Source organism: Sphaeramia orbicularis, chromosome 16 (genome assembly GCF_902148855.1).
Source record: "Sphaeramia orbicularis chromosome 16, fSphaOr1.1, whole genome shotgun sequence".
Taxonomy (NCBI): domain Eukaryota; kingdom Metazoa; phylum Chordata; class Actinopteri; order Kurtiformes; family Apogonidae; genus Sphaeramia; species Sphaeramia orbicularis.
This window is the reverse complement of record NC_043972.1, coordinates 6,616,287-6,644,265: the sequence shown is the minus strand read 5'-3', so window position 1 is coordinate 6,644,265 and position 27,979 is coordinate 6,616,287. Positions and strand designations below refer to the sequence as shown.

Sequence of the window (27,979 nt, the reverse complement as noted above, 5' to 3'; positions counted from 1 at the left end):
TTGTAAATTTTGCTTCCCCACCCTGTAGCGGTACTACAAATGATAATAATAATAATAAAGTGGTAATAATAATAATGATAATAATAATAATAATAATAATAATAATAATAATAATAATAATAATAATAATAATAATAATGATAATAAGCAGCAGTAAGAAAACTAAATTACCAACAACAAACAAACAAACGTTGCACACTGGATTTTATTGTAAATTATTGAAGTTCATTAACATTTTAAGCATTGAAAGTATGTGATTAATTAATGGTATAATTCAGTATCTGTCCATGTCACTCTGCAGGTCTTTCAACCTGCTCTGCGCCCTGTCATTTCATGTCTGAACCATTTAACTGCACTTCTAAGAATGACTATCTGTGAATAATGTACTCTTAAGTTGAAGTTGCTCTTCAGAGTCGACAGGCTGTCCTCCATCTAACTCACTAGTGTGTCATTTACTGGCGAGCTCCGGCGGATCCTAAGAGCCTCCTGTGGTTATATAGGCCATTTCCACATGGCCCCAGCCTTTTAAAGCCTAAGTGTGTTTGGCCCTCAGCTTCCTCTCTATTAGAACCTGCTCTGCTGGAACCAGATAAACCATCTTCATAAAGACTCAAGGGAGAAATGCTACACAAGACAGATCATACACTCCCACTGCTGCTCAGAAGAGGAGGAAGTAAGGGACTCTTTTCGGGGGTATTAAGACTGAAAGATTTGAAACAGGGTCCGCACATGTGGCTGGATTCTGAACGCTATCTGATGAAGCAGGGAAGTGATCAGAAATAAAACTGAGCAGAACACGCCACAAAAATGGAACAATCCCTTATTTAGAACCCTGTGATGTGACGCCAAGCGCGGATGAGAAAGAAGAATTAAACAAAAGAAAAAATGTCTTTAGGCATCTTACCATTTAATCAAAGTATCCTCCAAATGGATATGTTTCAGGCTTTTTTGTTCTGCTGTCTCTTTTCTAGTAGTATTTATTTACTCCTGACAGCGTATACTGGCTTCCTGATCCAGAATCCAGATTGAATTAGTGCCTGAGTGACTGTAGATCAAAGTGTAAGAAGATCCTTGTTCATTTGGAGGCCTAAGAGGAAAGGATCAAGGCCTAAGTCCCCGGATAAGCAATGGTCACCTACTAAATAACCAGGCTGTCACTCAAAACCCGGGACACTCTCACTCCCGTTTCACTGAATCGAGACTTATAGACCCGATATGCGCTTGCTCTTTACACTCCGTGATGCAGATCCCTTTGTGATTTCCAGCTACTTTCTGCTCTCTTTGTTCTGTCACTCTCATCTCTGCGTAAGCCAGCCAGATAACTGAATTTTCTTTATGGATGCGGTGATGAAAGGCAGCAATGGGTAAAGTGCATTGTAGGGGTTTCTGTAAGCAAATACACATATGATCTATGTTGTGTGTCTAATTGTGTTGCCAGCTTATCAGACTGAAGGCGGTTCAACCTGGAGGAGCTCATTCCATCGATGTTAACATTAACCACTGAGACGTTATTTCAATGAAACGGGCCGCTTGGAATTTGTGTCTGTTTCAGTGTCATAAAAGCTGCTGTGATAATGTGCTTGTGTTTCTTTACTTCAGTGGTTTTCTTTACTGTGTGTTTTAGGCTCAAAACAGGGTGGAATAACAACAAAAGACAGAGATGAATTGAAGTTTTACACTCAGAATGTACATCAATAAGAGATTTAGGATGTTTAGCATGACCTGTGAACTTGAACACACTGAACTACAACAAGGATTTGAATTTTGGTCCAGTAGTTTTTGTTTTGGGCTCTTCTTTTTCTAAATCAGTCCTGCTGCTTTTTGCACCTGGTTGAACTCTGAAAAGCTGTTACACGGTCAAAACTCAGTAAAAACACAGTAAAACAAGTGGTGCCAGGCACAACAAACCCCGCCCCTCGCACATATTGTTGCTTATTTTGGCATGGATCCATCTGATGTCATCATGTCTATGCATGTGGTGATGTCAGCATATCAATTACCTCTATACATGTGGCAAGTTTGAAGTAAACTGAAACAAAATTGATATTTTTTATAGACATTTTAAATTTGGCCCATTATAAGTAAATGGGAGAAAAAAAAGATTTTAAAAATTCATAAGAAATTTAGACTTTGACCTATTTTTCCCAAAATGTAATGACATCTATTCTGTGTCATTGGCAATCTATAAACCCAATTTGGTGGCAATTCAGCAAATAGTTTTGCTGCTACAGACATTTGAAATTTCAGCCATTTTAAGTAAATGGAAAAAAAAAAAATTAAATTCATGAAAAATTTGAACTTTGACCTACAGTTACCAAAATGTAATGAGATCTATTCTGGGTCACTGGCAATCTATAAATCTAATGTGGTATGAATTGAACTAATAGTTTTGCTGCTAAAGTGTTAACAAACAAACAAACAAACCGAACCAAAAACAATACCCCTTGCCTCCGATTCGGGGCCGAGGTAAAGATTAAGGAAAATCACACCACTGCAAATAACAGCAAATACAAAAAAAAGTCAAGGAAAACTGCATTAAAAAAGCCCAAACCTTCTATTTTTATAGCAAGTCTGTGTCACTCACTGCTACACAGGCAGCGGGGGGTGCACTGAGCATGCCCAGATGTCTGTGGAATGCACAAGGTCTATTTTAACAGCACATTTTGAAATTTTTCTTTTTGAGCAGTTTAATTTTTACGAATGTTTAAATTAAATCATCCATTCAGAATGCTCACCGCAGACACGTCAGGGGTTAAAGGGTCACGAGGAAATACCAGAAGAGGAAGGATGCTAACTGGGCTAATTCTGCAGTCGGTAGCTTCAGCTTGAATGCAGTCTTTCTCACGTAGCGAGCGTCGTGGTGTAACTGAGTTCATTGCTATTGCAGGTGCCATCCTTCAAAGGAAGTGGTAAGCACAGCACCAAGTCTATAAGGATATTAAAAAGATGTGGGGGCCCTCACAGCACAGCACTTGTTTAAAGAGAAAGAAGACGGGGGATGTTAATTCAGGTGTTTTGGCTCAAGCCCAGGGATTTTTTTTTTATTAAATTTGTTTGTTTTGCTCCTGACTTTTGACTGATGACACCATTTTCAACAGGGAATGTGATCTAGGGCTGTGAGTGTGCGTACTGTATGCGTAAGTGTGTCATCTGAGCGTGTTTTCGCAGCGTAAGCCGGCACGTGCAGCCTCATAAGGACCCGATTGGCTTCAGTCTCTTTTCCTGAGATTTCCTGGTTGAAATTGAAAAGCGTTTTGACTGTTTTTGAAGTATATTAATAGAGTGTGCTGCCTGCTTCTGAATACACACTCAGACACATACGCTCAGTGTCTCTGTGTTTTTCCTAAATGAATCTGTCATTAAAGGCTATGGGTAACTGAAGCTTAGTCCCAGGTCGCTGACACTCCATTTGCTATATTAAAAGATTTAGTTTCACTTTGGCAGGACATGATGTCATTGAACAAAAGGGATGAAGTATGTCTCTTGACTCCTCTTTTCCCCACTGAAGCTTCTACGACACAGTTATTGGACACACCTGCGATTCTTAAACTTCTAACCCACAGAAGTTGCTTGAAATCCAGATCTTTAAACAAACCTGTAATGCTTTATTCTAATATGTTTCAGCTTCACATACCATTCTTCTAACCAGAACCCGCAACAATGTAAAGACTCAGATCACACATATGCCTGGTCTGAGCTCTGACTGTTTGTTGTCATTTCCACAGACCATCTATCTGTCTTTTTTTTTTTTTGCTGTACTTTTATTCCACATTACCATTAACCCCACAGAGGGTAACGTTATGTAACAGATATTCCACACTGCAATTATACCTCTGGCTTTCAGATATTAGTTGTGCCCCTTCTATTTTTAAACTTGTTTCAGAGTTTTCCTTTTGCTGCATTTGGAAAAGTGTCCTTTCCATGGGTCTACCCCAACAGAAAATACATTTCCACTATCCTATTATTGGTAAAATTTAGTTTGCTGAGCCATGTGAGTGGCTGGTGAGTACAGTAACATGCTGCTAATGTGGCCCATGTGATGGAACAAACTGGGTTTTAGGTCAGCCTGGCATACCTGACAGTTTCCTTTCCTGTCACAGTACTTTGTGCCTGCTTTTTCTGTCTCATATACACTCACACAAACATACATGAAGCTGGCGTGGCCGTCGGCTTCCAGGCGGGGGACACTGTCACACAGCCGAACTGCTTCTAGTGCTGTGTTTATTGGCCTGTTACAGAGCTGTTAAACACAATTGCGGGGAATAGCAAACACGACCCTGCACAACCTCAACTGAACTTTTACACCTGAAACCGTGACATAAAACACACGCTCTTACTTTCCGCTTTGACCAGCATGAACTTTTTTTGTTTTGTTTTGCTTTTTTTGGGGTTTTTTTTTTTTTTTTCTAGCCTTCCTCCCCTCCCTCTAGGTTATTCTTTCCCCCCTTTTTGCTGAAGTCACACCATCTCTACACAGACTTTCCACCTCAAATCAATGCATGGTCATGATGAGAGGCCTGGAGCCCCTGTCGAAGATGACTTAGCCTGGTCTAGAGTGTTAGACCTGTCTTAATTTCTCTCTCCAATCAGCGTAATGCAAGTTTCCAAAGATAAAGACTGACTTATTTTAGACACCCTACACTCAGGCTAAATTAGAACTAGTCATTTGTTTCCATGTAAAAATACAGCAATGAGGAGGCTGTCAGTCATATACATTTGTCCAAGAAAATTGTCCCGAGCCCACACATTTTTCCAAATCCATTTAACATTTTGTGTGTGTATATTGTTACTTTTTACCTGAATTTTCCCTATGAAATGTTCTGTAACGGTTCAACCAGGCATTTTGTTTCCTTCTTTTGTTGGAGTGAATAGAGATGAGCAGCTTAAAAAAAGCATCTCAGTCAGCTATCCCGGGTTAAAAAAAGCTCTAATTTCCCAGAACTCCGATCTGTCTTAGTGCTAATTAGATCGAAGCCATATTCAAGGTCTGTTTTGGTGAAAGTGGCCTCTGGAGACTGACGGCAGGCCTCGGCACTGACGGGGACAAAAGGACAGAGCGTTGGACTCACTCGGGGAGAAGAGATGCTGTCAGTGGTTTTGGCAGCGGTCAAACTAGTGATGCATTTGGGACATTCTGACCTCAGACTATTTCTCTCTTTGGATCTGTCAGCGCTGCTCAGTAATGCCAAGGCTCGCCATTCTCGCCCTTTTGTTAGTCCCGTCGTCTTTCTCTGGATACTCGGTGTGTATGTGTGTGTGTGTGTGTGTGAGTCACGGCTCAAACATGAGACCACAGAGAGGGAGTGAGGTCTGCGAGGTTAACCAGAGAGACCTGCTGTTAGCGGTAGCACGAAGCAGGAGAGCGAGGCCCGCCGGGTCCTCGGTCCATGCTCTTAGAACGAGGACACGACCGCAGAACCGACCATGTTTGGCAGGAATTTTTATATCCCGTCTTTGGATGACCAGTGGTTTGCTTTGTTTTCATGTGTCATTTCAGTGAACATGAAAATGTGCAGGCCGCAGCAAGTGAGCTAAACATAGAAACGGCTTTTACATGTATTCTTTCTGTACATTGTTATGCTTTTATGAACATTTTTCTCTTGATGTTGTACCTATAAAATACTAGTCCTTACTAGATGCTAATCCAGTGTTTTTGAACCTTGGGGTCTGGACCCCACGTGGGGTTGCCTGGGATTAAAATGGGGTCGCCTGAAATTTTTAGTAATTGATGAAAATAAAAATAAAAACTTACTAATAAATAAATATATATATATATATATATATATATATATATATATATATATATGGTGAGTTGAGAGAGACAATCACTTTACATAAAAGACATGACAAACTCTGAAGCTGAAACTGAAGCACTGTGGTTCTGTTTATCTGTCAAATGTTCATTGTGGTCGGTTTCAGATGCTGCAGCTCTTTCTTAATTCATAGTTTGAGTTCTTGTCTGTTCAGTATTAATTGTCAGCCTTGTAAATACAAGCTGGACTGACTGTACATATCCCGACCAAGGAAAATAAAATTCTTTCTTTGTGCAGTAATTTACACCTGGCTTTTCTGCTTCCGTCCATTATAATATACATTATATAGACTAAATGTCGTCTAAAATTAACATTTATTTGCAACATAGTATAGCAAACTATTACATGATCATAAACAAATTAATTTTAGCAAAAAAAAAGTCTCTGCTTTGAATTTTGAATTTTTTGTTTTTTTTATTATTTTTTGATTTTATGTCTTGTTTTCTTACTTGCTGTTTTTAATCACCTTTTACACGTTTCTTTTATAATGTTTTAAATGTGTTTCTTTTTTCCTGTCGTATTTCAATGTCCTGTGTGAAGCACCTTGAATTGCCTTGTTGCTGAAATGTGCTATACACATAAACTTGCCTTGCCTTGCCTTTGAATATCTGGGGTCGCCAGAAATGTATGATGTTAAAATGGGGTCATGAGCCAAAAAAGGTTGGGAACCACTGTCCTAATCTAACATTATGTTTGTAGGTTTAGTGAAGTTGTAATGACCACACATACAGGGGTTGGACAAAATAATGGAAAGACCTTCACCTTAAGATGATAATGCCCCAATCCATACAGCTAGAATTGTTAAAGAATGGCATGAGGAACATTCTAATGAAGTTGAGCATCTCGTATGGCCGGCACAGTCCCCAGACCTCAACATTATTGAGCATTTATGGTCAGTTTTAGAGATTCAAGTAAGACGTCGATTTCCACCGCCATCGTCTCTAAAAGAGTTGGAGGGTATTCTAACTGAAGAATGGCTTAAAATTCCTTTGGAAACAATTCACAAGTTGTATGAATCAATACCTCGGAGAATTGAGGCTGTAATTGCCGCAAAAGGAGGACCTACACCATATTAAATTATATTTTGTTGATTTTTTAAGGTGTTTTCATTATTTTGTCCAACCCCTGTATGCATTTGTCAGTCTCTATGTAAAGATCCAATCTGGATAGATGGGAAGTATGTTCAGCAGTGAAAACCAGTAACAGATTTATTAAATTAAGCAAAATGAACCAAAAACTGAATTTAAAAAATCTCTATGAAGCAAGAATGAACAGAAAAAATTAACAAAATAATCAACAAAAGTCTAAAATAATCAGCAAAATGAACAAATGAATCAACAAAGTGAATTAAATAATTAACAAATTTGGCAAAAATGTGTAATATAATCAGGTTCATTCAGTAGTTTGTATAAACCAAAGTGGTGTGACCTCCCTTTGCACTTAACATGTCTTTAACCCTTTTGTTCAGACAATATGAGATTTATGGCATTAGGTTTCATTCAACACATGTCAGATGTTTCTACTTGGTTGTGCTGCTTCTTGTCATGGGGTCAGAGGTCACACTAAATAGTGACTCTAACCTTTATAACACATTTAGTTCATATTTCTGTGTATCTTTTAAGGCTGTGCACATATTTCTGGTATTTTCTTGCTGTATCCAAAGAAAATAGAATGAGAAATAAATATGTACGATCATTTCAACCTTAAAAAAACAAAGATGAAGGTGGAATAAGACTTTTGCACAGGATTGAAAATAAAAATGATGACATTTGTACCATTGTTTCTAATGGTACAGACTGAACGTCACTTCATTGCTCCCATCAATAAGACAACAAATATAGACAAATGTGCTGCTGTGGTCGTACACAAGGCTCTTTGAATATGTGCTAGTTCTCATTTTATTTGATCTTACATCTGTTTACTATATTTGTCTTGGATACGACTTCAGCCAGTAAGTGCCAGTAATCCATACCATACTCCTAGAGCAGGTGTGGATTACAATAAGCATTTTGTTCAGGGACTCATTGGCCCCGCAGACCTCTGCAAAGTTGAACCCAGGTCCTGGCAGGGTCTTCGAATACCATTAAAGTTATTTTTTTAATCTGTTTGTAAAAGCATTATTGGCCTTATCTTTCTGTGCCTTCATTCTTCTTCTTCTTCGTCTTGCAGCAACTCAAGATAAAAAGCAAATGTTGTTGAGTTCTGTCTGAATCACAGCATGTTTGTTTCTGTGTTTTCTGTGGCTTTTATTAGCTGACACCAAAAGGGGAAAAAGGGAGAAAAAAGCCAAGCAAAGATTAGTTTAGTATCACCCAGATTTAGGTCTGACATGTCATTTTCTTTTCCATTACATACCCTGGGCCTTTGAAGCATTTTAAGCTTTTCTGCAATAGTGTAAACATTCGAAGCAGCAGTCGCTATGCCCAGTGGATGCCAGTCAATTGTTGGAACTTTTTCCTCTGTTGTCATCTGTGAGATGTTATCTGATTATTGTTACGATTTCACTGATGTGGCAAGTCTCTAGCTACCATACACTTGACATCATCTTTAGTTTTGTGTTACCATGGGGAACAACAGCAAAGCATTATAAAGTCATAAGCAAACACCATTAAGGGTATTACAGTATGTTTTTCTGTAATTGCACACCACAGCAATTATGGTGGTAAATTATATAGTAGGTGCCAATTTTTATCTGCCCTGCTGTAATACTCTAAGATTTATGAACATATCCCCTGGTGTTACAAACTACTCTTTACATAGATAAAGTCTTTTTTTTTCCCCTTTACTGAGCTTTTCCAAAACAAACTGCCTGCCACTCAGTACCTCAAAGAATATAAAGTCACCCTTTTCCGAGCAGTTATGAACAAACTTTACTTCATTTTTAATTGAGCTAAAAATATCCACCTTTTCCATTTTTCATTTTAATGCCCACATTTGTTAATAGCGGAGGTTAATGCAAAGTAAATGTCCTGTACAGTAAAAAAAAAAAAAAAAAACTACATCTGGGTCTTTTCATATACAGACAGAACAATTTCCTCAGGTATTTAAGCAGCGAGAGCCTTCATCAGCAAGTGTTTAATATGTTCACATGCTTATATAAAAGTCCCAGCCTCAAAGTTTGATATATGGTGACAGATTTAGTCAACCATCAGACATAGTATAGGAACCGAAGCCATTTAGGTAACTTTAGTTGGTCATTTATAATAGTTGTACATAAAGTCCGCTTTGCTCTGAAATGATCCATTTAGAAGTGGTCAGTGTGTGTGTATAAAGTTACTTACTGTTTGTGTCGCGTGTTTATTTATGGCAGCAATAATCTTATTGAGTGACACGCAAACATGCACACATTTAAGCTTCATTTCCTATTTGCCCTGCATTAAATTGATCAATAAATCAAATGCAGGTATGACAGTTTTTTTACTTTATTTTAGTAATTTTTAAAGCTATGTTCAGATAGCAGGTCTTAATGCACAATTCAGATTTTTGGGTGAAATCCAATTTTTTTTTGTGTGTGTGTGTTTGCTTGTTCATATTGCAAATTAAATGCGACAGTTATCAGTTTTGAGTATGAACTAAATGTGACCCTGAAGTGACCTCCATGTGCAAAAGAGGTCCTGACATAATATGTGACTACGCAGGCACGCACTGTGTTTATGGAAGTAAATATGTTTTTCCCACCGCTTCTCCTCCTGGGACGCAGAATTGCAATGTTTGTCGCATTTCAATGACGTAAAGGTCGGATAAATGTGACCTGGCTGTTCAGGCTGAAGTTGCATTGCAAAATATCAGATACGTATCAGATTTAGGACCACATATGAAAGTGGCCTGGGTCGGATTTGAAAAAATCAGATTAGTGCTGTTCAAACTGTCTTTAACAGATCGGATACAGGTCACATATGGGCAAAAAAATCGGATTTGGGCCACATTTGCCTAAAGTCTGAACATAGCCTAAGCAACAAAACAAATAATGTACTTATATTCCCTAATTTAAAGACAATTTTTCAAGATTTTTCTCACGTGTAAAATTAGAAGCTTTGGCCTTGACTAAAACTTGTAAAAATCATGATTATACTCTGCACAATATGCTATTCTGTGTTTTTTTGGGGGGTTTTTTTCCCCTTTTTTTTTTCTTCCCATTTTGTGTTTTTATTTTACCTTATTTTACCAGGTGAGTCCCATTGAGACGGGGGATCTCTTTCTTAAGGTAGACCTGGCCAAGACAGCAGCGATACAGACACATAATTACAGTTTTACCATAATAAAAGAATTTGCAAACAAGAAAAAAAAAACATATACAATCGGTCGAAACATTTACAGACCAACAGGTTTTATTCCAGGGTTTTAATGCTCTCTTTAAAATCCGTCAAAGGAATCAGTCTTTGTAGATGCTGCTCAGACTGCAGCTTGTTCCAGACATCAGGAGCTGAAAACCTAAAAGATTTATATATACTATAGCATATATTATATACTATACACTATATTCTACATTTTTGTGTGAAAGCTGCTTTATAAATGAATAAAGCATAAGTAGGTAATCAGATGAATACATTACATCTGTGAGGTGTTTGATCATTTTGTCGTCATGTTCTCAGTGCTGCAAAAGCGTTTACCGTGCATCTGCCCCTGTCACAGTCCAATCCTGTAAAATACTTTGACAATAATAAGAAGAAATGATGTGCAATAATGTGAAATAACGTGTATGACTGAACCAAGATGTCCAGCAGGAGTGCATTAGCCCCACTCGGCGAACTGGAGGTGCAGATCAGAGTCGGTGTTAAAGCCGGCGGTTTCCGTGTGTGCGCCTGCTTCACAGCTTAACCCCACTCAGATCTGCAGCTGACCGGGCAGTGGCCGTGGATTTTCTTCCTGCGTGCCGCCTCTTAAAACGGCCCGAGCTTTATGCGTCGGTGTGCAGAAGTGTTCCGATTTCAACCCCCACTTTGAAGAGGAAGCAGAGTGAGATGAAAGTGTAACCATATCTCTACATCTTTCTTTTTCTCTTTTGCTCTCTTTTCTCTTTCTTCATGTCTTTTTCTGTTTTTCTCACTCTTTTTCTCTGTGTGTCTGCTGTTTGAGGCTCCCGATCTCCTGGTTCCCATCAAATCTAGGAGAGCTAGTCCCTTTTATACAGGCCAATGTGCGATATTAGCAGTCTGAACAAGTGTATTTGCAAATATGATCAGTACTCTATATCTATGTGTACTGTGCGTATTGGGGGTGTCAAATATGCAGCCTGTGGGCCAAAACCAGCCTGCCAAGGGTTCCAGTCTGGCCCATGGGATACATTTGTAAACTACAAAAATTACACTGCAAAAGTCTAAATCTTACCAAATGTATTTTTCTTATTTCTAGTCAAAATATCTCACAACACTTAAAATAAGACATAGTCACCTAAAGAGGAACTTTACAGTGAGATATAAGAATTTATTTTTAGACAATAGAAATCTTATTTCAAGAAATCTTACCAAGATAATTTTCACTTGTTCCACTGGCAGATGTTTTTGGTTAATTCAAGATTTTTTTGCTTAATTCAATTTTTTTTTTTTTTGCTTAATTCAAGCAAAAAATGGAGCAAGTGCCAATGGAGCAAGTGAAAATTATCTTAGTAAGATTTCTTGAGGTAAGATTTTCAAGATCTAATGTCTAAAAATAAGTTCTTATATCTCTCTGAAAAGTTACTCTTTAGGTGATTATGTCTTATTTTATTTATTTTATTTTTAATTTTACACTTGATAAGATTTAGATTTTTTTCCAGTGTATGTTGAAGATATTAGCAGTCAAAGGTGTTGAACTTGTTTTAGTTCAGGGGTCACATACTGAACAATGTGATCTCAAGTAAAATATAATAGCATAATAACCTATAAATAATGACTCCAAATTTTCTTTTTGGTTTGATGTAAAAAAAAAAAAAAAAAAAAAAAAAAAAAAAAAAGCCTATAAATAATGACACAAAATAGTAACATTTACCATTTAGATAATGACAACTCCAAATTTTTCTTATTTTAGTGCAAAAAATAACATTCAATTAAAAAATATTTACACTTACAAACTATGCTTTAACAATAAAATGTTAATAATAACTTGAACAAATATGAACAACCTGAAATGTCTAAAAATTGAGTGCAATTTTAACAATATTGTGCCTATTACGAAATGTTTTGTGCCTTTGTAGATCCGTAATGCACATGTATAAATAATATGTTGAGGCATAATATTGTTAAAACTGCACTTATTTTTCCTCAGAAATTTCACTTTTTTCAGGTTATTCACATCGTTTTTGTTTGGATAGTTTGTCAATGTAAATAATTTCAGAATTTAATATTATTTTTTGCAGTTGTCATCCTTTATAGATTATTGTGCTATTATTTTACTAGTCCGGCCCACTTGAGATCAAATTGGGCTGAATGTGGCCAATGAACTTATGAGTTTAACATCCCTGGTGTATATGTACATTTAACTAAGGCTCTCCCATCACCACCATATCCTTCCAGTGTCGTACAGACCACATTTAACACACTGAATATAACACACACCTGCTGCTTGGCCTCTGGATCCCGTCCTCCTCTCCTCTCTGTTAACTGGTCTTTTAAACCTCCGCAGCCTGGATGTAATGGGAAAAGAAAGGCACCATTAAAGCTCAGACACGTTTAATATGTTCATACCATTACTGGCTACTGGTTACTGACCTAATGGTAACCAGTAGTCGTAGTAAAATGTGCAGATATATGAGTTGCAGGATGCAGCCAGAAAGGTTCTCCCAGTCTGAGTTTATAGCTGCAGTGTACTAGTATTTCTGTGTTTAATTTCCATGCTTATAAGTTGCTTGTAAAAATGTCAAGATGGTTATTTTTGTGATTAATTAATTGTAATCTTCATCATTTTTAAGTGCCTCTGGTTTCTCTTTCTTGTAATGGTGTTAAGGCTAGGATATTGTTTTTTTCCATGGCTCAATTATAACATTGCATCTGTGAGGTTATACAGTGTAAAGTAGTGATTTAAGCAGCATACTTTCATGATAGTGCATGTTAATATGTTCACGATGACAATGTTAACACTTAAACTGAAGAAAAAGAGCAGATCAGTGAACTTATTACAGCTCATTCCTAAAGCGACAGGATTGGATCAAATTTCCTGGTCACTCCCATATCTTACTGACCGCAAATTTTAACCTCTGGGAGGCACAAAAGTATCTAATTTTCTGCAAATCTATTTAGTGACAGTCCAGTGGATTAGTGTCAAAATAAAAAGTGACATGTTACAGTATCCATGTGTGTTCTATATTCCGTACACAAACATAAGAGACTCACACAGGAACAGACGGAACTCCGCAGTGCTACTAGTGTCCAGAAAGTCCACCAAAGCTGCAGAGGGCGTCTCCCTCAGATGGGGATGTTTAAAATGGTTGCAGTTGTTCATTTCAAGTCTGAAATTCTTCATAAAATAACACTTTCCAAGATAATATCCATCAATCTACAGTATTTTCTGGGATGTAGTGGGCTTTAGCCAGCGAAGGCAGGATCCGCCCTGAATAGGTCACCGGTTTATAACAGGGTTTACACATATAGAGGAAGATAAGCATTCACACCCAGGGTCCTCAGTTAACCTATTAACCTGCACGTCTGACCACACAGAACAACACGACTGAGACTTAAAGGAGAGATATTTTTTAGAAGGAATTATGCATTTTAAAACATTTCTCTGTGGTCTACATAAACTGTAAATGCTCTGCTGGGGTCTGAATTCTTCATTAATTCAACTCCACAGCTCCATCTTCAACCCTATTTCTGGGTAGTGACACCAGAAAGGTGGTTTTGAGCGCTGGCCCTTTAAATCCAAATAATCCACTTCACACCCCACCCCCTCCAGGTTGTTGACTCTGCACTCTGTCCTGTTCAGCCACTTGTGTTAGTTAATACAACCAACAACTGAACATTTTAGGTAATAATGTGTTGTTCTGTGTGTTGTTCTGATGTTTTGCATTTCTGTCTACTGTCTTTTTATGATGTCTTTTACGATATTTTGCCTTTTTTTTTTTTTGGTCAACTGTCTTTCCTGTCACCTGCCTAGGGACTACAGATGGAAATTAGCACTGCTGATACAGTCTGGCATATTTACAGCTGCAATTGTTGTAGATGTTCATTAATATGCACTGTCCCTATTAAATAAAAAAATAAAAAAATAAATCGTCTCAAAGTTTGGACATATTTTCAGTTTTTACTACAACTGCTGACAAACAATTATGTTGTACTTGGAGAAATGTTTGTCGGAAGTCTTGACCTTATATGTGCAAATGTCGTGACGTAACTATTTATAAAACGTAACAGACTAAGCAGGAATTAAAACAGGTTGTAGAAATCCACTCGATTTTTGCCGGAATGAATGTAAAGATAGCTTTGCAGCACCTGGAGGGTTCAAATTCAAACTGTATGAACTATTAGGGCCCAAATACACAAATAAATGAACCAAAGACTAATAAAAGTGGGTTTAGCAAAATACGACCCCTTTAAATACAGAAAATGAAGTTCTATGAACTGAAGTAACAGGTAAAATGAAAATCCCATTATAATCCTCTTCTCATGTGTTCTTTGTTCTTCCAGTTGGAGCTCCAGTCGTGCTGTGTGTTCCTGCCCAACGACAGCCTTCCCTCCCCCAGCACCATCATCTGTGGCGACATCCCCGGCACCGTCCGGAGCTGGTACCACAACCAGGCCTCCATGCCCGGGACGTTGGTGGTCTGCCTGCCCCAGATCAGCGTCCTCAGCGCTGGACACAAGTACATGGAACCCCTGCAAGAACTCCCCTTTGTGGTCTCCAAACCCATCTTAGAGGAAGGTACGGGAATGATCAGAATTTAGCGATTCAGGCCCACTGGATGAATTTATGAAATGCAAAAATTACACTGAAGATATTAACAGCCATGGATGTCATAAATCATTTTAGTTCAGGGGCCCCATACAGACCAATATGATCTCAAGTGGACCTAATTAGTAAAATTCCATCATAGTAACCTATAAATAATGACAACTCCGAATGTTTCTCATTGTTTTAGTGTAAAAAAGTAAAATGACATGAAAACATTTACATTTTACAAACTAACCTTTCACAAAAAAGTGTGAATAACCTGAACAAATATGAGCATGAAATGTCTTAAGAGAAGTGTTTGTAAGTGTAAGTTTAAGTGTTAAAGAATGTTTTGTGTATTTGTAGATCCACTGTGATCTGTAAGTTGTAATGCACATGTGTAAATGATAAACTGAAGTGTAATATTGTTAAAATTACCCTTTTTTTTCTTCAGACATTTCTAGTTGTTCATGTTAAAGGATAGTTTGTAGATATAAACATTTTCGTAGTCCAATTTTACTTTTTTTACTGTTATTACTCTACTGGTCCGGCCCACTTGAGATCATATTGGGCTGAATGTAGCCCCTGAACTAAAATGAGTTTGACAGCCTTGTCTTATTGATTCTCATTGGATTAGGAAATAAACTATTGTGCAGTGGTTTGGTTTGTGTTAACTCTTTAATGTCAAATATGCACTAACATTTTCCTTTCAATTTGAACTAAAGTCATGAAGGGTTATAAAGGTGTAGTTAAAGGAGTGTTAGACCTACCTGCTGCAGCCTCTGAGCCTTGTCATCTAAATTTAATCATAGAACATAGAGATCATTCATAAACAACAGTGAAATGATGCTAACATTAACAGTATAGATAGAACCTGGAGGTGTTTAATGTTACCAGCTGTGACCTTTGGATGCCATGCTGTAGGCTCTACTTCCAGAGTCACTGCCCCCTTTGCTAAACAGCCAATCAGAGACAGCCAATCAGATTGGTGCATTTTAATTGAATGCTGTAGTTAAATGTTTGTGCATGTTGGACGTATTTCCCCCTTTGTCATAATGGAATCTCTGCAACTGTTGCAAATGGCCCTAGTCTCATCTTTACAGGTAAAATACAACCATGCTTTGGAGGCTTCCAAACCAAAACACGGCATAAAATCAAATATGGTGAAATGACGTGAAATGATAGAATCGTTAAGCAAGTAGACTAATGATTCCAAGGAAAAGAGCAACAGGTTTTCTACAAGAACAGGTTTTGTGTTCCCATCCTCAACTGTATCTGTACCTCACAACGTAAATGAGAATCGTCTGAAAAGCTGAACACACGTCATGTTAAATGGGTTCATTAGAAAGTTTAAATGAGAAAACAAAATGTCACACTTTGGAAATCAATGGTGGAGATAAGGTCAAAGGTTGAACGTGGGAGTCTTGGAAAATACATTTCATGGGCTGGAAAAAACTCTGTTAAGTGTTGTAATAAATGAATTTGCTTTTATTAATAATTGAAATGAATGTTTAGAAAATAGTAATAGGCTACATTAAGTGAATTCATCATCATTATGGCCTTTTCAACACTGAGGAAACCTTTGACCCACTACCACTCATTTACCATGACAAAAGACAAACAAACTTAAGTAGAGTGACTTTGAGAGATAGATCTCGCACATGTGGTGTGCACACCTGGTAGAGTTGACATAAGCAACACTCAGACGGTCAAGCAGTGTTTTCTCTTCAGAAGAAAAAGAGGGGGCGCCCTCCTTTTTTCTCTTAACTCTCCAATGACATCAGAACTGGGCATAGAGATTTCAAAAATGGAGGAGAAAGAAAAACGACAGCAAAAACAGTTACATCAGTGGCCTTGTCAATGTTGCCGTTAAAATTAACAACCCATGCTTTTAGTAATTCATTCCTACCCTTTGAAAAGTTCTTCATCTCTCATTTTTAATGCTCTGGATCAAAGCGTTCTGCCCACAGTGCAGGGGAAATGTATTCTTCATGGCCTTGTGCTAGTGAACAAGTTCCCTTTCTCTACTGGATGGTCCTGAAAGAGCAGCGAGTCGGCAGTTGAAGTTTTCAGAATGTGGCATCGTGCGTTAGACTCTCAGATTTACAATAGCACTGCTGAATTACGTCCCTGATATTTAATTCTACCGCACTTTGTTTTGCTGCTTTTTCTAAATCCTCGCTGACTTATATCCCAGGCTTCTCCTCAGTTTCACAACACTTTGGCTCGTGCTCTTCGCCTTCCCTTCACATGACATCTCTCTTCTTTAGCTGCTCCTCTCAATTCCTGCCAATCCCTTTCACAAATCTGCGTTTCATGCTCTTTCTCTCATTTTCATTCCTTTCCCACGTTTCATCATCCAGGGTGCTTGTGCAGGTCTTGAAAGTCTTAGAAAGTATAGAATTTTGAAACACTGTTTTCCAGACCTTGAAAAGTCTGGAATTTTGTGTGAAAGTCTTGATAAAGTATGAGAAAAAGTTTCCGTCATGATTGAATTTTAGAGTATGCTCAAAGGCACATGATCTTGTAAGATAAGAAGTACATGAGGAGAGCATATAAAAACTTGATATTATTTCACTAACTGGTCAGTACTGGAATGATTCTAGCAAAACTTGTTTGTGTGATATCCATGCACTTATGTTTTGAGAAAGTTTCTGTCAGTAAAACATAACTTACTGTGAATTATGCATTCATTCATTCATACATTTAACATGAACTTTTCTTCTACACACAACAGGTACAATCTCAGCCAAAGAAGTGGGCACACATGTATAAAAGTACATTAAAGCTACCTTCAGACTGCAGGCAAATATGGCCAAATCCGATTTTTTTTGCCCATACGTGACATGTATCCAATCTATTAAAGACAGTTTGAACAGCACAAATTAGACCCAGGCCACTTTCATATGTTATCCTAAATCCGATATGTATTGAATATTTTGCAATGCGACTTCAGTCTGAACGGCCAGGTCGCATTAATCCGACCTTTACGTGATTGAAATGCAACAAACGTCACAATTCTGCATCCCAGGAGTGTTACTTCCATAAACACAGCATGCGGTCACTTCAGGGCTGCATTCAGTTTATATTCAAAACAGATAAAAGTCGTATTTAATGTGTAATATGAACTGGCACACAAAAAAAATCAGATTTCACCCAAAAAATCTGAATTGTGCATTAAGACCTGCTGTCTGAATGTAGCCAAAGTCAAGATTCTAGAAAAAAAAAAAAAAAAATGCAGTTTTGGAATTTTTATTTGGATAACGAGCAAGCACCCTGTCATCCCCGGGTCTTTTTCTTGGTCTTAGGTGATGCTTTCCCTTGGACCGTGAGCCTCAGTCAGTTCAGCGTGTACACCCTGTTGGGGCAGCAGCAGAGCCTGAGCCTCCTGGAGCCCATGGGCTGCACCTCCACGCTGGCCGTCACATCCCATAAGCTGCAGAGCTCCTCAGAGGGACGGCACTCTTTCGTAGTCTGCCTCCACGTTGACCTCCAGCCGGTCCACGTCAAGTGCTCCAACCCTCAGGTCAGCCACAAAGCCCCGCATCTCACTAAGTAGTCATCAAACGTACATGTGTATTTATACAAATCATCTACTTATAAACTTCCCTAAAATATCAACACAGAGACTCTGGCGGGAACAGCCTGCCTCCACATCATTTTTCTGATGTAGATTGACTCCAATAAACAAACGGCCTCATCTCCGTACCAAGTAGGATTCCCATGAAAATAGGAGCGTAAACAAGAGAGTGTTGCCTTGTTTGTTTTGGTCAAACATTTTGAGGTCTGAGCGAAGCAGAGCGGAGGGTTGTGAGACTCATCATGGTTGTTTTACAGGGTGTTATTTTGTTTCGGTGAGAGCGTGATGAATACGGACGGACTGGAAGTGGAACATGTTTGTCTCCTGGTTAGGGCTTTGTGTTGGTTTTCATTGTGCTGTTACAGGCCTATAATCACATCTACATGTACCATTACACATGTTTTGTTTTTTCTCAATTGAGTTAGCTGTATTGAATTAGGTTTCTCTGTAAACACTTAATTGGAGCGACCTTTTGAGTGGTCACACTGTTAAATGTCTCCGACCACAGTGATGAGCCATGGTGATATTGAGGGGAATTGGTACCAGAAACAAATGAAAGGCCTTAATCTGTTAGTGGTGAAAACTTTCCCAGCGATGAGGAGAGCTTGGCCGTTTATTGGGAGAATGTTTCTCTTTTCTTCTCCTCTGTTCTTCCTTTCAGATGGAGTGCCTGTGACTGGTAGAACTGGGAAGGGTTATTGTGATTATTTGATGAGTCATTATTAGTTTTTGGGTCCAATGAAAACTCATGAAATTCTCTTCTCTTCTCTTCTCTTCTCTTCTCTTCTCTTCTCTTCTCTTCTCTTCTCTTCTCTTCTCTTCTCTTCTCTTCTCTTCTCTTCTCTTCTCTTCTCTTCTCTTCTCTTCTCTTCTCTTCTCTTCTCTTCTCTTCTCTTCTCTTTTCTCTTCTCTTTTCTCTTTCCCTCTTTATTTTCTCATTGTGTCTTTTCATTCTTCTATTTCTTCTCCTTTTTCTTCCTCTTGTTCTTCTTCTACTTGTGTTCTCTTTCTTCTCTTATTTTTCTTCTTTTTTCTTCCTCCTGTTCTTTTTCTTCTCTCCTTATCCTCTTCTTTGTCTCATCTTCTTGTCTTTTCATTCTTCTATTTCTTTTTTTTCTTCTTCCTCCTGTTTTTTCTTTTTCTTCTCTCTGTATGTTCTTCTCTTCATTCTTCTTTTCTTCTTCCTCCTACTCTTTTGTTCTTCTCTTCTACTACTTGTCTTCTCCTTTTTCTCTTTTTCTTCTTCTCTTTTCTTCCTCCTGTTCTTTTTTCTGTCCATATCCTCTTCTTTTTTGTTCTCTTTTTATTCTTCTATTTCTTGTCCTCTTCGTTTTCTTCTTCCTCCTCTTTTCTTCTCTTCTTTTGTTCTACCCCTATTCTTCTTCATCTTGTCTTCTTCTTTTCCTTTTCTTCCTGTGCTTCTTCTCTTTTCATTATTCTTCTTGCGTAAATTGTGTCGAGGGGCAGCAGCAGCTCCTTATGAACTCCTGCCAGAGAACCTCCACCCCTTCAGAACAAAGGGGACCTCACACCACTAACTCCTCTTTTTAATTAACTTTGCCATTTGTGGGAATGTAGATGAGGATGTCAGAGCACAGCACAGTTACTGCACGATGAGTACCACCAACACAGTAACAGATGTACACATGGGTGATATAAAAGGGAGGAGACTGGGTGGTGGAATCAGATACCACAGATCAAAATCAATAAGATATTATCACTGTAATTCTGAGACATTAATTTGCTGAAATTAAACAAACAATGCCAGTTGGCCTTCAACTTCCTCTGGCCACTAAACTGCATTTTTGTGACATAAAATCAGATTTTCCAGAACATGCAATGGACTGCTGTCTTATACAAAAAAGAATGTTTAATACGCTGAGAAAAACAGGACAGAAAGGTTTTGTTTTCCAATTTTTACACTCGATTTAGTATTTTTGCGGGTTGATACAGGTATCCTGTTTCTGTGGTTTTGCTTCATACACGCAAAAACACCTTTTTTTTTAAACCCACCAACAGATAAAATTCCAAACGTTTTGGCAGCGGATATAGACAGTGACGTAGGTTAATAGCGTGAAACACTTAAAGAGTAAAATGAGTGATAAGTTGGGTACAGAAGAGTGAGTGTATCAAAATGCATTACTTTTCTGTGTAAATGCATCACTGTAAATTGATGCATTTACTTAATAATAACAAGAAAAAGAAAAGAAGAATTAGTAGTAGTAATAGTAGTAGTATTAGTAGAGCATTTCATAAATTACAAAGGTCTTGATAACATACAAAATTAGAAAACACAAAAAAGCTTGGTTATTAAAATAGTACACAAAAACAATAACATAAACACACAGTTCAGATAACACGAGAATGTTCTATCTGGTAAAAGTATCGGAAAACCATCTAAAACATATATACTTAAAACTCACTGAACACTGCAGCTGAAGTGGCTGAAATCACTCCACAGCATTAAATATAACATTTGTTGGGTAGTGGTTTGTCAGTGGTGTTAGATTGTTCTTTGTCAGTTTCGCCTTCTTGTCCAAATACGGGTGCTTCTGGCTCCAAAACACCAAAGCAGCTTCTTGAGAACAGTAATTCGACAAAGCAAACGGTGACACCACAGTGGTTACATCCATGTATTTTACACAGTTTATGGGTTCATTTGAAAGTGAGGAAGGCCAGGTTTTCATTTCAACAGTTAAAAGTCAAACTGGTTCTCACAGTGATAGTAACACAAGTACACACACATATACATATCACAACTGTTTGCGTTTACCTCTGGCACATTGCTACATAAACACACGTGTACACACACTACACATCTGTACACCTGTATACACTAAGTTACCACACAACAATATGCCAGTTCTGTGTAGCTTCTATGTCTATATATATATACTATCCTGTGCTTAGATAAAGACACACAAACACTTACCATGTGTATGCTCTCCCGCCTTTCATCTGTGTGTTTTTATGAATGAGTGTGGAAGCCTCTGTTCAGTCTCCAGTTTGTACTACTGCAACCTCACAGGCCTCCTGATCTCCAGATGACAGGTCTTTGGAGAACTTAACCTTGCAAATGTTTTGCTCCATTTCCTTGCTCATGAAATGTGGCATCTGTGTTATGAGCTCATGTAAACGTGTATGTGGCCCGCTCGTCTGACGATGGCAGCTGAGATTAGCCAACTGACCCCATGTCCTGCTACGAGTGGGTACCGAGAGCAGGAAGAAAGACAGAATGTGCTAAGAATCGTCAGAAAAGACTCGACAGAATGTTTCCTAAATGTGCTGATGTGCCTTGAATCCGGCTAAAACCAAGGTCGTGTGTCACCCTCTCTACTCACCCTGTGTATTTTTTCCTTTCCTCTGTGTTCTCCATTCTGTTCCCTCTCATGTGCTGTTGAATGCAGTAGGCCTTGTTGTGCTCGGTTGGCCGTCCAGACCCCAGACTCTCAGAAAGGGGAGCTTTTAGCTTTGCCTCTCCTGCCGGCAGTGCAGTTCAGTAGGGTATGGCAGACAGCTGTTGGCCCTGTCCCTGGACGGCTGCTGGATCAACGTTAGCAGCTCTTCCTGGACATGTTTGAAATGGCCCAGCTGTAATGTATTGTGCTGCTTTTCATTTGATTTATGCTTATTTATGGAAGGCCTCCCTGTAATGCGTGTGCTAACAGGCGTGCCTGTGTGTGAGCGAGCAGTAGAGGGTAAAAATGTGTTTGGAGTTCAGAAACCTGTTTTGTGTGTGTGCTCGTGTATCTGTGCACCTTTTCTTTTGAGGGACCCTCAGCGGTGGGGGGTGAAAGGGTTAGCTGGCTGCAGAAGCGAAGCATTCGAAATCCAGAAATTAGCTCACTGTGAAAGAGCGTCAATTTTCTCCCTTCCTTTCCCTCTTTCTTTTCTAAAGAACACCGAGTGAATGCATGAATAACCGAAAGCATCACATCACATTCCCCTGCCTTCCCCTCATGTTTTCCACTCTTGTTTTTGGCTTTGTTGTTGTTTGAAACTCAGGCCTCTTTTCATGTGAACACATGATAAATAGTTGAGAACACTTGACGCCGAGCCTTCAGTTTTTCCTAACCGTGGTGACTTTTTTCTGGGGAAATTGATGACACAACTTAACTTTCCTCTGTGGGTGTTTCTTTGGGAGTTTTGTTGTTATGGATAACAAAATTGTACAGTGAAGCACGTGTATGAGCATGCGGTGGCTTTCATATAATCACCCATCGGACAGAAAGGTTTTACATGTGAAACGAATATAGGCGATGAAAACTAAAGATAAAAGTGGGTGACATGGGAGAGAGACATTGAGAATGCATCATGTTCCATTACTGGCTAATATTTTCTTCTTTCTCCTCTTCTCGGTCAACTTTAACTAGGTTTGGTGTCACATGACTACAAAACTGCCAAGCCAAATCATGGTAATGGCCCTTAGAAGTCAAACCATATGAGAACTCCCCAGAACAGCTGTTTGAGTCAGACCTTGGCAAAAATACATGTGAATTAGGTCTCAAATATTAAGACTATTTGTGGTCTGTTAGGTTCATCTTTTCAGGATTTCAGTTGGCCCAGAACATTTAACTATTTTAAAGTGTGTTCAGGTTCAGTAGCTTTTATATGTGAATCATGTGTCCTCAAAATATGAGGAATTTGGCATAAAAATCCCTGTCACTGGGATGATTTTTTTCTAAATTGTGTATGATCATCAGAATTTAAGATGAAGTGCTTTAAGTGCTGTTCACTTAAACTAACCTCCATTGTGTGGTTCTCCAGGTCCAGCTGTTGTACGAGCTCCTCCTCAGCTGGAGCTCCACGTGGGCTCGTCTCCAGAGACATGGCATCCTGCGTCAGACTTCCAGCGTCCCAGAACCCCCTGCAGGCGCCGCTCCGTCGTCTCCAGTACGAAGCAGCGCCGGCACCGCTCTCCCAGACACCAGCACCTGCAGCCCCTCGGCAGACTTTGGCTCCCCCACCGAGGTTTGTTTTCACTGCAGATATGTATTTTAGCAACATTTAGCCTTCAGTCATCCTTCTCCCAGTGTCTTCAAATGCTAATTAGAAAAAACAAGACCCGATTTAGATATAAACCTGACTCCACAAGATGGAAATCATAATCATAGAAGTCTGGGAGAAGAATAGTTGGATAGCTTCCCATAATTTGTGTTCAAATGTGTTGTTTCTGTCCAGTATGTGTGTCAGTAGCAAATATAAGACCTAAATCACCCTATGAAAACTTCAAGGATTGTCTGAAAACAGTCTCCAAAAACCAAGCTAGCAAACTAGCATCATTAGAACGCTAACTGTAGTCATCAACAATCGTCTTAAATGCAAATTTATATATTTCTTCATCTCAAAACTAAAAAAATTCATCCATTTTGTGTGTGTTTGAGGCCCAGTTTACACGAGAACTCTCTCAGGTGACAATCACAAAATATTTCTTCAGATGTGCCTTTCATTTAGACGGCAACAGCGTTTTTGGGGGTTGAAAACGCAAAAAAAGTGAAACCTCCTTCCAGAGTGGAAATCTTAAAAACGCTCCACTCTTCTGTCACCATCTAAGGGGTCGAAAATGCAAAACTGCGTTTTCTCGTCGAGTAGAGTTTACTTCACAAGCACGCACCGGTACAGGAAAACAACAACATATGAGATTATCTCCCTGTGATGGACCTTCAAGTTACCCTAGCCGCTCTAATTTACATCCAACAGTCGTTCCAGCAATTGTCACTAATTGCCATGTTCTGTTTCCTGTTTTGTGATTGTATTTCACGCTAGGAGAAAACAGGAAGAGAAGCAGAAAGGTTCTACGCAGGCACTTGGTCTTGGTGGTGGTGATGTCACCTAGCCCCCTGGTGTCCATACTACATTGATAAATAGGAAATTTCGCACACTTTTGCGTGTCCGTCTGCATGCAGATTTTTCCCCCAAAATATGTGTCTAAACATGGAATTAAAAATGAGAATACAGCATCACTTTTGCATTCTCAGTTCAGATCATTACCGTCTAAATGTAGCCTCAGTATTTCATTAACACCAGGCACCATCTTAGAGGTTAAACTGTGCTATTACATCTGGTTTTAATGGGTTCAGAGATCAGTTTCATCAGACCTTCTCAAACAGCTTCAGAAACCTGCTGACCTCATGTAGTTTCTCTACTACTTCTCTACATTTCTTAAAGCCAACACGTGGACATTTATGCAGTGGCTGTCCATGTTGAAGTTTAGTTCAGGTTCTAAGTATCTATACGTTTTTTTTTAGGTCGATGTACAGACTTTTTATTGTGAGCACCATTTTGAGAAATCCAAGGTTTAGAGAACAGAGCAGAGACTGACTCCAGATCAGCGGCTGGTACTCTAAAGGCTGCACTTACAAAGAAAGAACAAAAAAATGTGATTTACTCACTTCTATATATATTTATTGATGTTTTTACTGAAACCATAGTTCACGTATTTAATTTTCGAGCTTTACGTCTCTCGTGTTGTGCCATTTGATTAATAAGAGGCCTTATGATTTATACCCTGCCAACACCCAGTTATGAGCTTTTATAATCGGAGGTGGTATGCGTCATGCATTAACACTTGCTATTTAAGCCGTTGTTGTATACATAGCTCAGCAGCTGATTTATGATTTTAAGTGCAAATATTGTATTTTTTATTGTTTGAGTAGTTGAGTCAGTGCTAACATATGCAATTTGTCCAAAAAATCTGTTTTGTTTGGGAAAGATTTTCAAAGCTGGAAAAAATCACATCAGTGCTTGTGTTTCTTACATTATTTTTTCTTACCCAGAACAGACTGTCCAGATAGGCAGTGAGCTCTGTTTGATTCTTGTAAGCTTGGGCTTGATTGAGTATAAACCTGCCCCTTAATTTGGGGAAAACAATAACCTGTATTTACATTTTTCACTCAGATAAAATATCAAACCCAGAGAATGAAGTATGAACTGTAGCGAAGCGTGCAAGCATGTGAAAAACCAATGGAAAAATTACGCTCCGGGTTTTTAGGGGGCAACAACAAACAAATGTTGAGTGTTATTTTTCCTCTTGCCCCAAGGTGATGCTTATCTGAGGCTTAGGCGATGTAGCAGAGTGATTTCTCTCAACTAGCACAGTAGCAGCAGCAACAACAACTAGCCAGGGGTCCATGGCTTTGGGGCCTCGGCCCTTGGGGGCTCCTGTGTCATTTTTATGAAGTAGAAATATAGGGCGAACCGGATGGTGTTGATGAGAATGTTTGTGTTTTTTATCCCTGGATTTAATGCTTTTTGACCAGGTTGGTGCATACGAGGCCCCATGAATCATAGCAGCCCCATCATATCACCATGAGAGGCAATGAAATGCATCTGCAGAATGTGTATGAGTCTGTATACATGTGTTTCATATGCCGATATGCATCTCTGGCCGCATTTGTTTCCGTGCGCTCAGCGTGAGTGTTTTTCTTGCATCATTTGTGGACCCGCGGTATAGTACGTCTATAAAAAGGCTACAGAGGCCCCTGACAGCCCACTTGTCACTGTTTACCTAAGTACAAACACTGGTAGAAGTGTTTAGTCCTCTGGGAGGCTGGGTGATTGAGCAAGAATGTAGGAGCTGTTTTGATAAGTCTCAGCAGTAGTGGCAGCAGTCGCTACCCAAATCCCCTGCCCCCCACCCACGGACTACATCCTCTGCACAGCCCCAAACTATCCATTACCAACCTTTCCTCGCCCTTAAGCTGTCAAAATGAAACAATAATCTGCAGCATTTTTGGAGAAATCTGTATTTGTAAGTGATACAGTATGACATAGTGTTTATTTAAGATGTCATGAATTTCATCTTCCCTTTTTCTTTCAGCATCTCTCACTTTTTATTGATCACCCTCAAATGTAGTCACTTTATGAAGAATGAGAATCTTAAACCTCAGCCTGATAAAATCTTCTCTAAGCCTCAAGGCCTAAAACTTCTACAGCAAATTTGATCCTGACTCTAGCCTAAAAAAAGTTCAGTTCAGTGTGTAACATTTAGTGACACCTAGTGGTGAAGTTGCACATCGCACAAACGGAATAATCCTATGATCAGTAAAAAAAAAAGTAAAATGCACATGTTTTTTTTGTTCCAGGCTTTTTAGTTGCGAGGGTTTTTGAACTCTGATCCACATTGAAACATAGTAGGTGATGGTAATGGTCTTTAATGCTTGACGTCACCTACTAGTAGCCACTTGAACTAACTGCTCCATGTTATGTGTTGCCATGGTAACGCTATGTGACGCTTGTAGTAATATATACATGCTATATATCCACGTAACCAGAAGAACATCAGCTAAAAGTTCAACAAAACCCATTTTCGGAAAACAGACCACAACTCAAACAGGAAGCACTTTAATGAGCAAATATGTAAACTAAGCTAACAGTCGAGATAATCTTTGCAGCGCTAAGCTAACACTTAGGAGACCCAACAGTACAAGTATTATTTCTCTACTGCTAAAACTCACTGAACGAGACGAAGAAGAACAAAAATAAAGGTCAAAATATGAAATGATTAGGATGATTATGAACTTTATTACTTTTGCTGTTTTCTGGTCAGAGCTTGGTTTGACGTTTCTGCTTTCGGCTAGTCCATTGTTTTTGTTACTTTGAAATGATTCCAACTAGAAACAACTAGCTCAGCGTTTAACAGTTTAAAGAGAATAAGAGGAGGAAGAAGAAACATGCCCATGCCACATCACAAAGGCACACGCAGATGCTGAAATAGTTAAAACATAGCAATTCTTATTTTGGTGTGAAACTAATGAAAAGATATTCCATTTTTGCAATCCTCCTAATTCCATCTAACTCTTAAGACTGGACCTGGACTCTTGACAAAGCCTCCCTACTGTGAAATTTACCAGAACCATTAGTCATATTAATTCTACTAATGTTGATAATAAAGTTGATAATACTAATACTAATAATAATAGAGAGGTGCTCTCTTGTGATAATCCCAACTTCCATAATCAGTCTCTGTTGGAGTCTTATCTTACCAACCTTTTCTTACTCCAATCTGTTTTCCTTCAGTTTTCTTCCGTTTTACCCTGCAAACCTTTGCTCATCTGTCCACCTGTCCTTAAACCATCCCCTCTTTCCACTCCTCTTTCTTAATCTGTCCTTAGCTCCATCTTTCTTTGACACTTCCCAGCCTGCTGTTGTCTTCCAATGTTTGGGTCTCTCTGATGAGCAAAGACAAACGTTGCAGAGAAAATAAACCCAGATCCTCAGCCCGTTTATAGCACAGAGGCCCAGGAATTAAACTGTATACTTTACATCTTGGCTTGTGAAGGTGTGGGAAAATAGCTCCCTCTCTGAATGTGTGTGTGTGAGTGTGTGTTGTTTTTTTTTTTTGGAGGGGGGGGCAGATTTGGCAGCTCAGGAACGTGGCAGAGCCCACCTCCACCGAAACCACGTCACCACATCTGGTCCTCAAGGCCTCACCTTGATGAGAAGGCAGGGGTACAAACATAAATAATAAAAACCTCAGCTTAGAGATATAGTGTCAACTCTAGAGGTCGACTGATAGGGAGCTTTTATGGAGCAAAATGATAACAAAAGTGCCCCTTCTTCCAAAACCTTGTGCACTTAAAAAACATTGACTTGTAAGTATCTTTGACTTAAGAAGAAGGATAGTTGATGCTAAAATCCATCATCCAGAGGGCTTAAAAATTCCACAGAACTAAAAGAACAAGATTGCTGTATTTTCTTTGGAAATGTTTATAAAATAAATTTGTAATGGGGATCAGACAAAGGC

General features: G+C 38.8%; 1 protein-coding gene across 3 annotated transcripts in view; it reads left to right on the top strand.

Annotated features, from left to right (window-relative positions):
- vps13b (vacuolar protein sorting 13 homolog B) overlaps positions 1–27,979 on the top strand; it is a 464,114-nt gene that overhangs the window by 198,845 nt on the left and 237,290 nt on the right. For all 3 annotated transcript variants that reach the window (XM_030157727.1, XM_030157729.1, XM_030157728.1), the window contains exons 23-25: positions 14,411–14,645; positions 17,963–18,180; positions 23,002–23,205. In XM_030157727.1, coding sequence (XP_030013587.1) covers positions 14,411–14,645; positions 17,963–18,180; positions 23,002–23,205 — 657 coding nt within the window. The remainder of the gene's footprint in view (positions 1–14,410; positions 14,646–17,962; positions 18,181–23,001; positions 23,206–27,979) is intronic.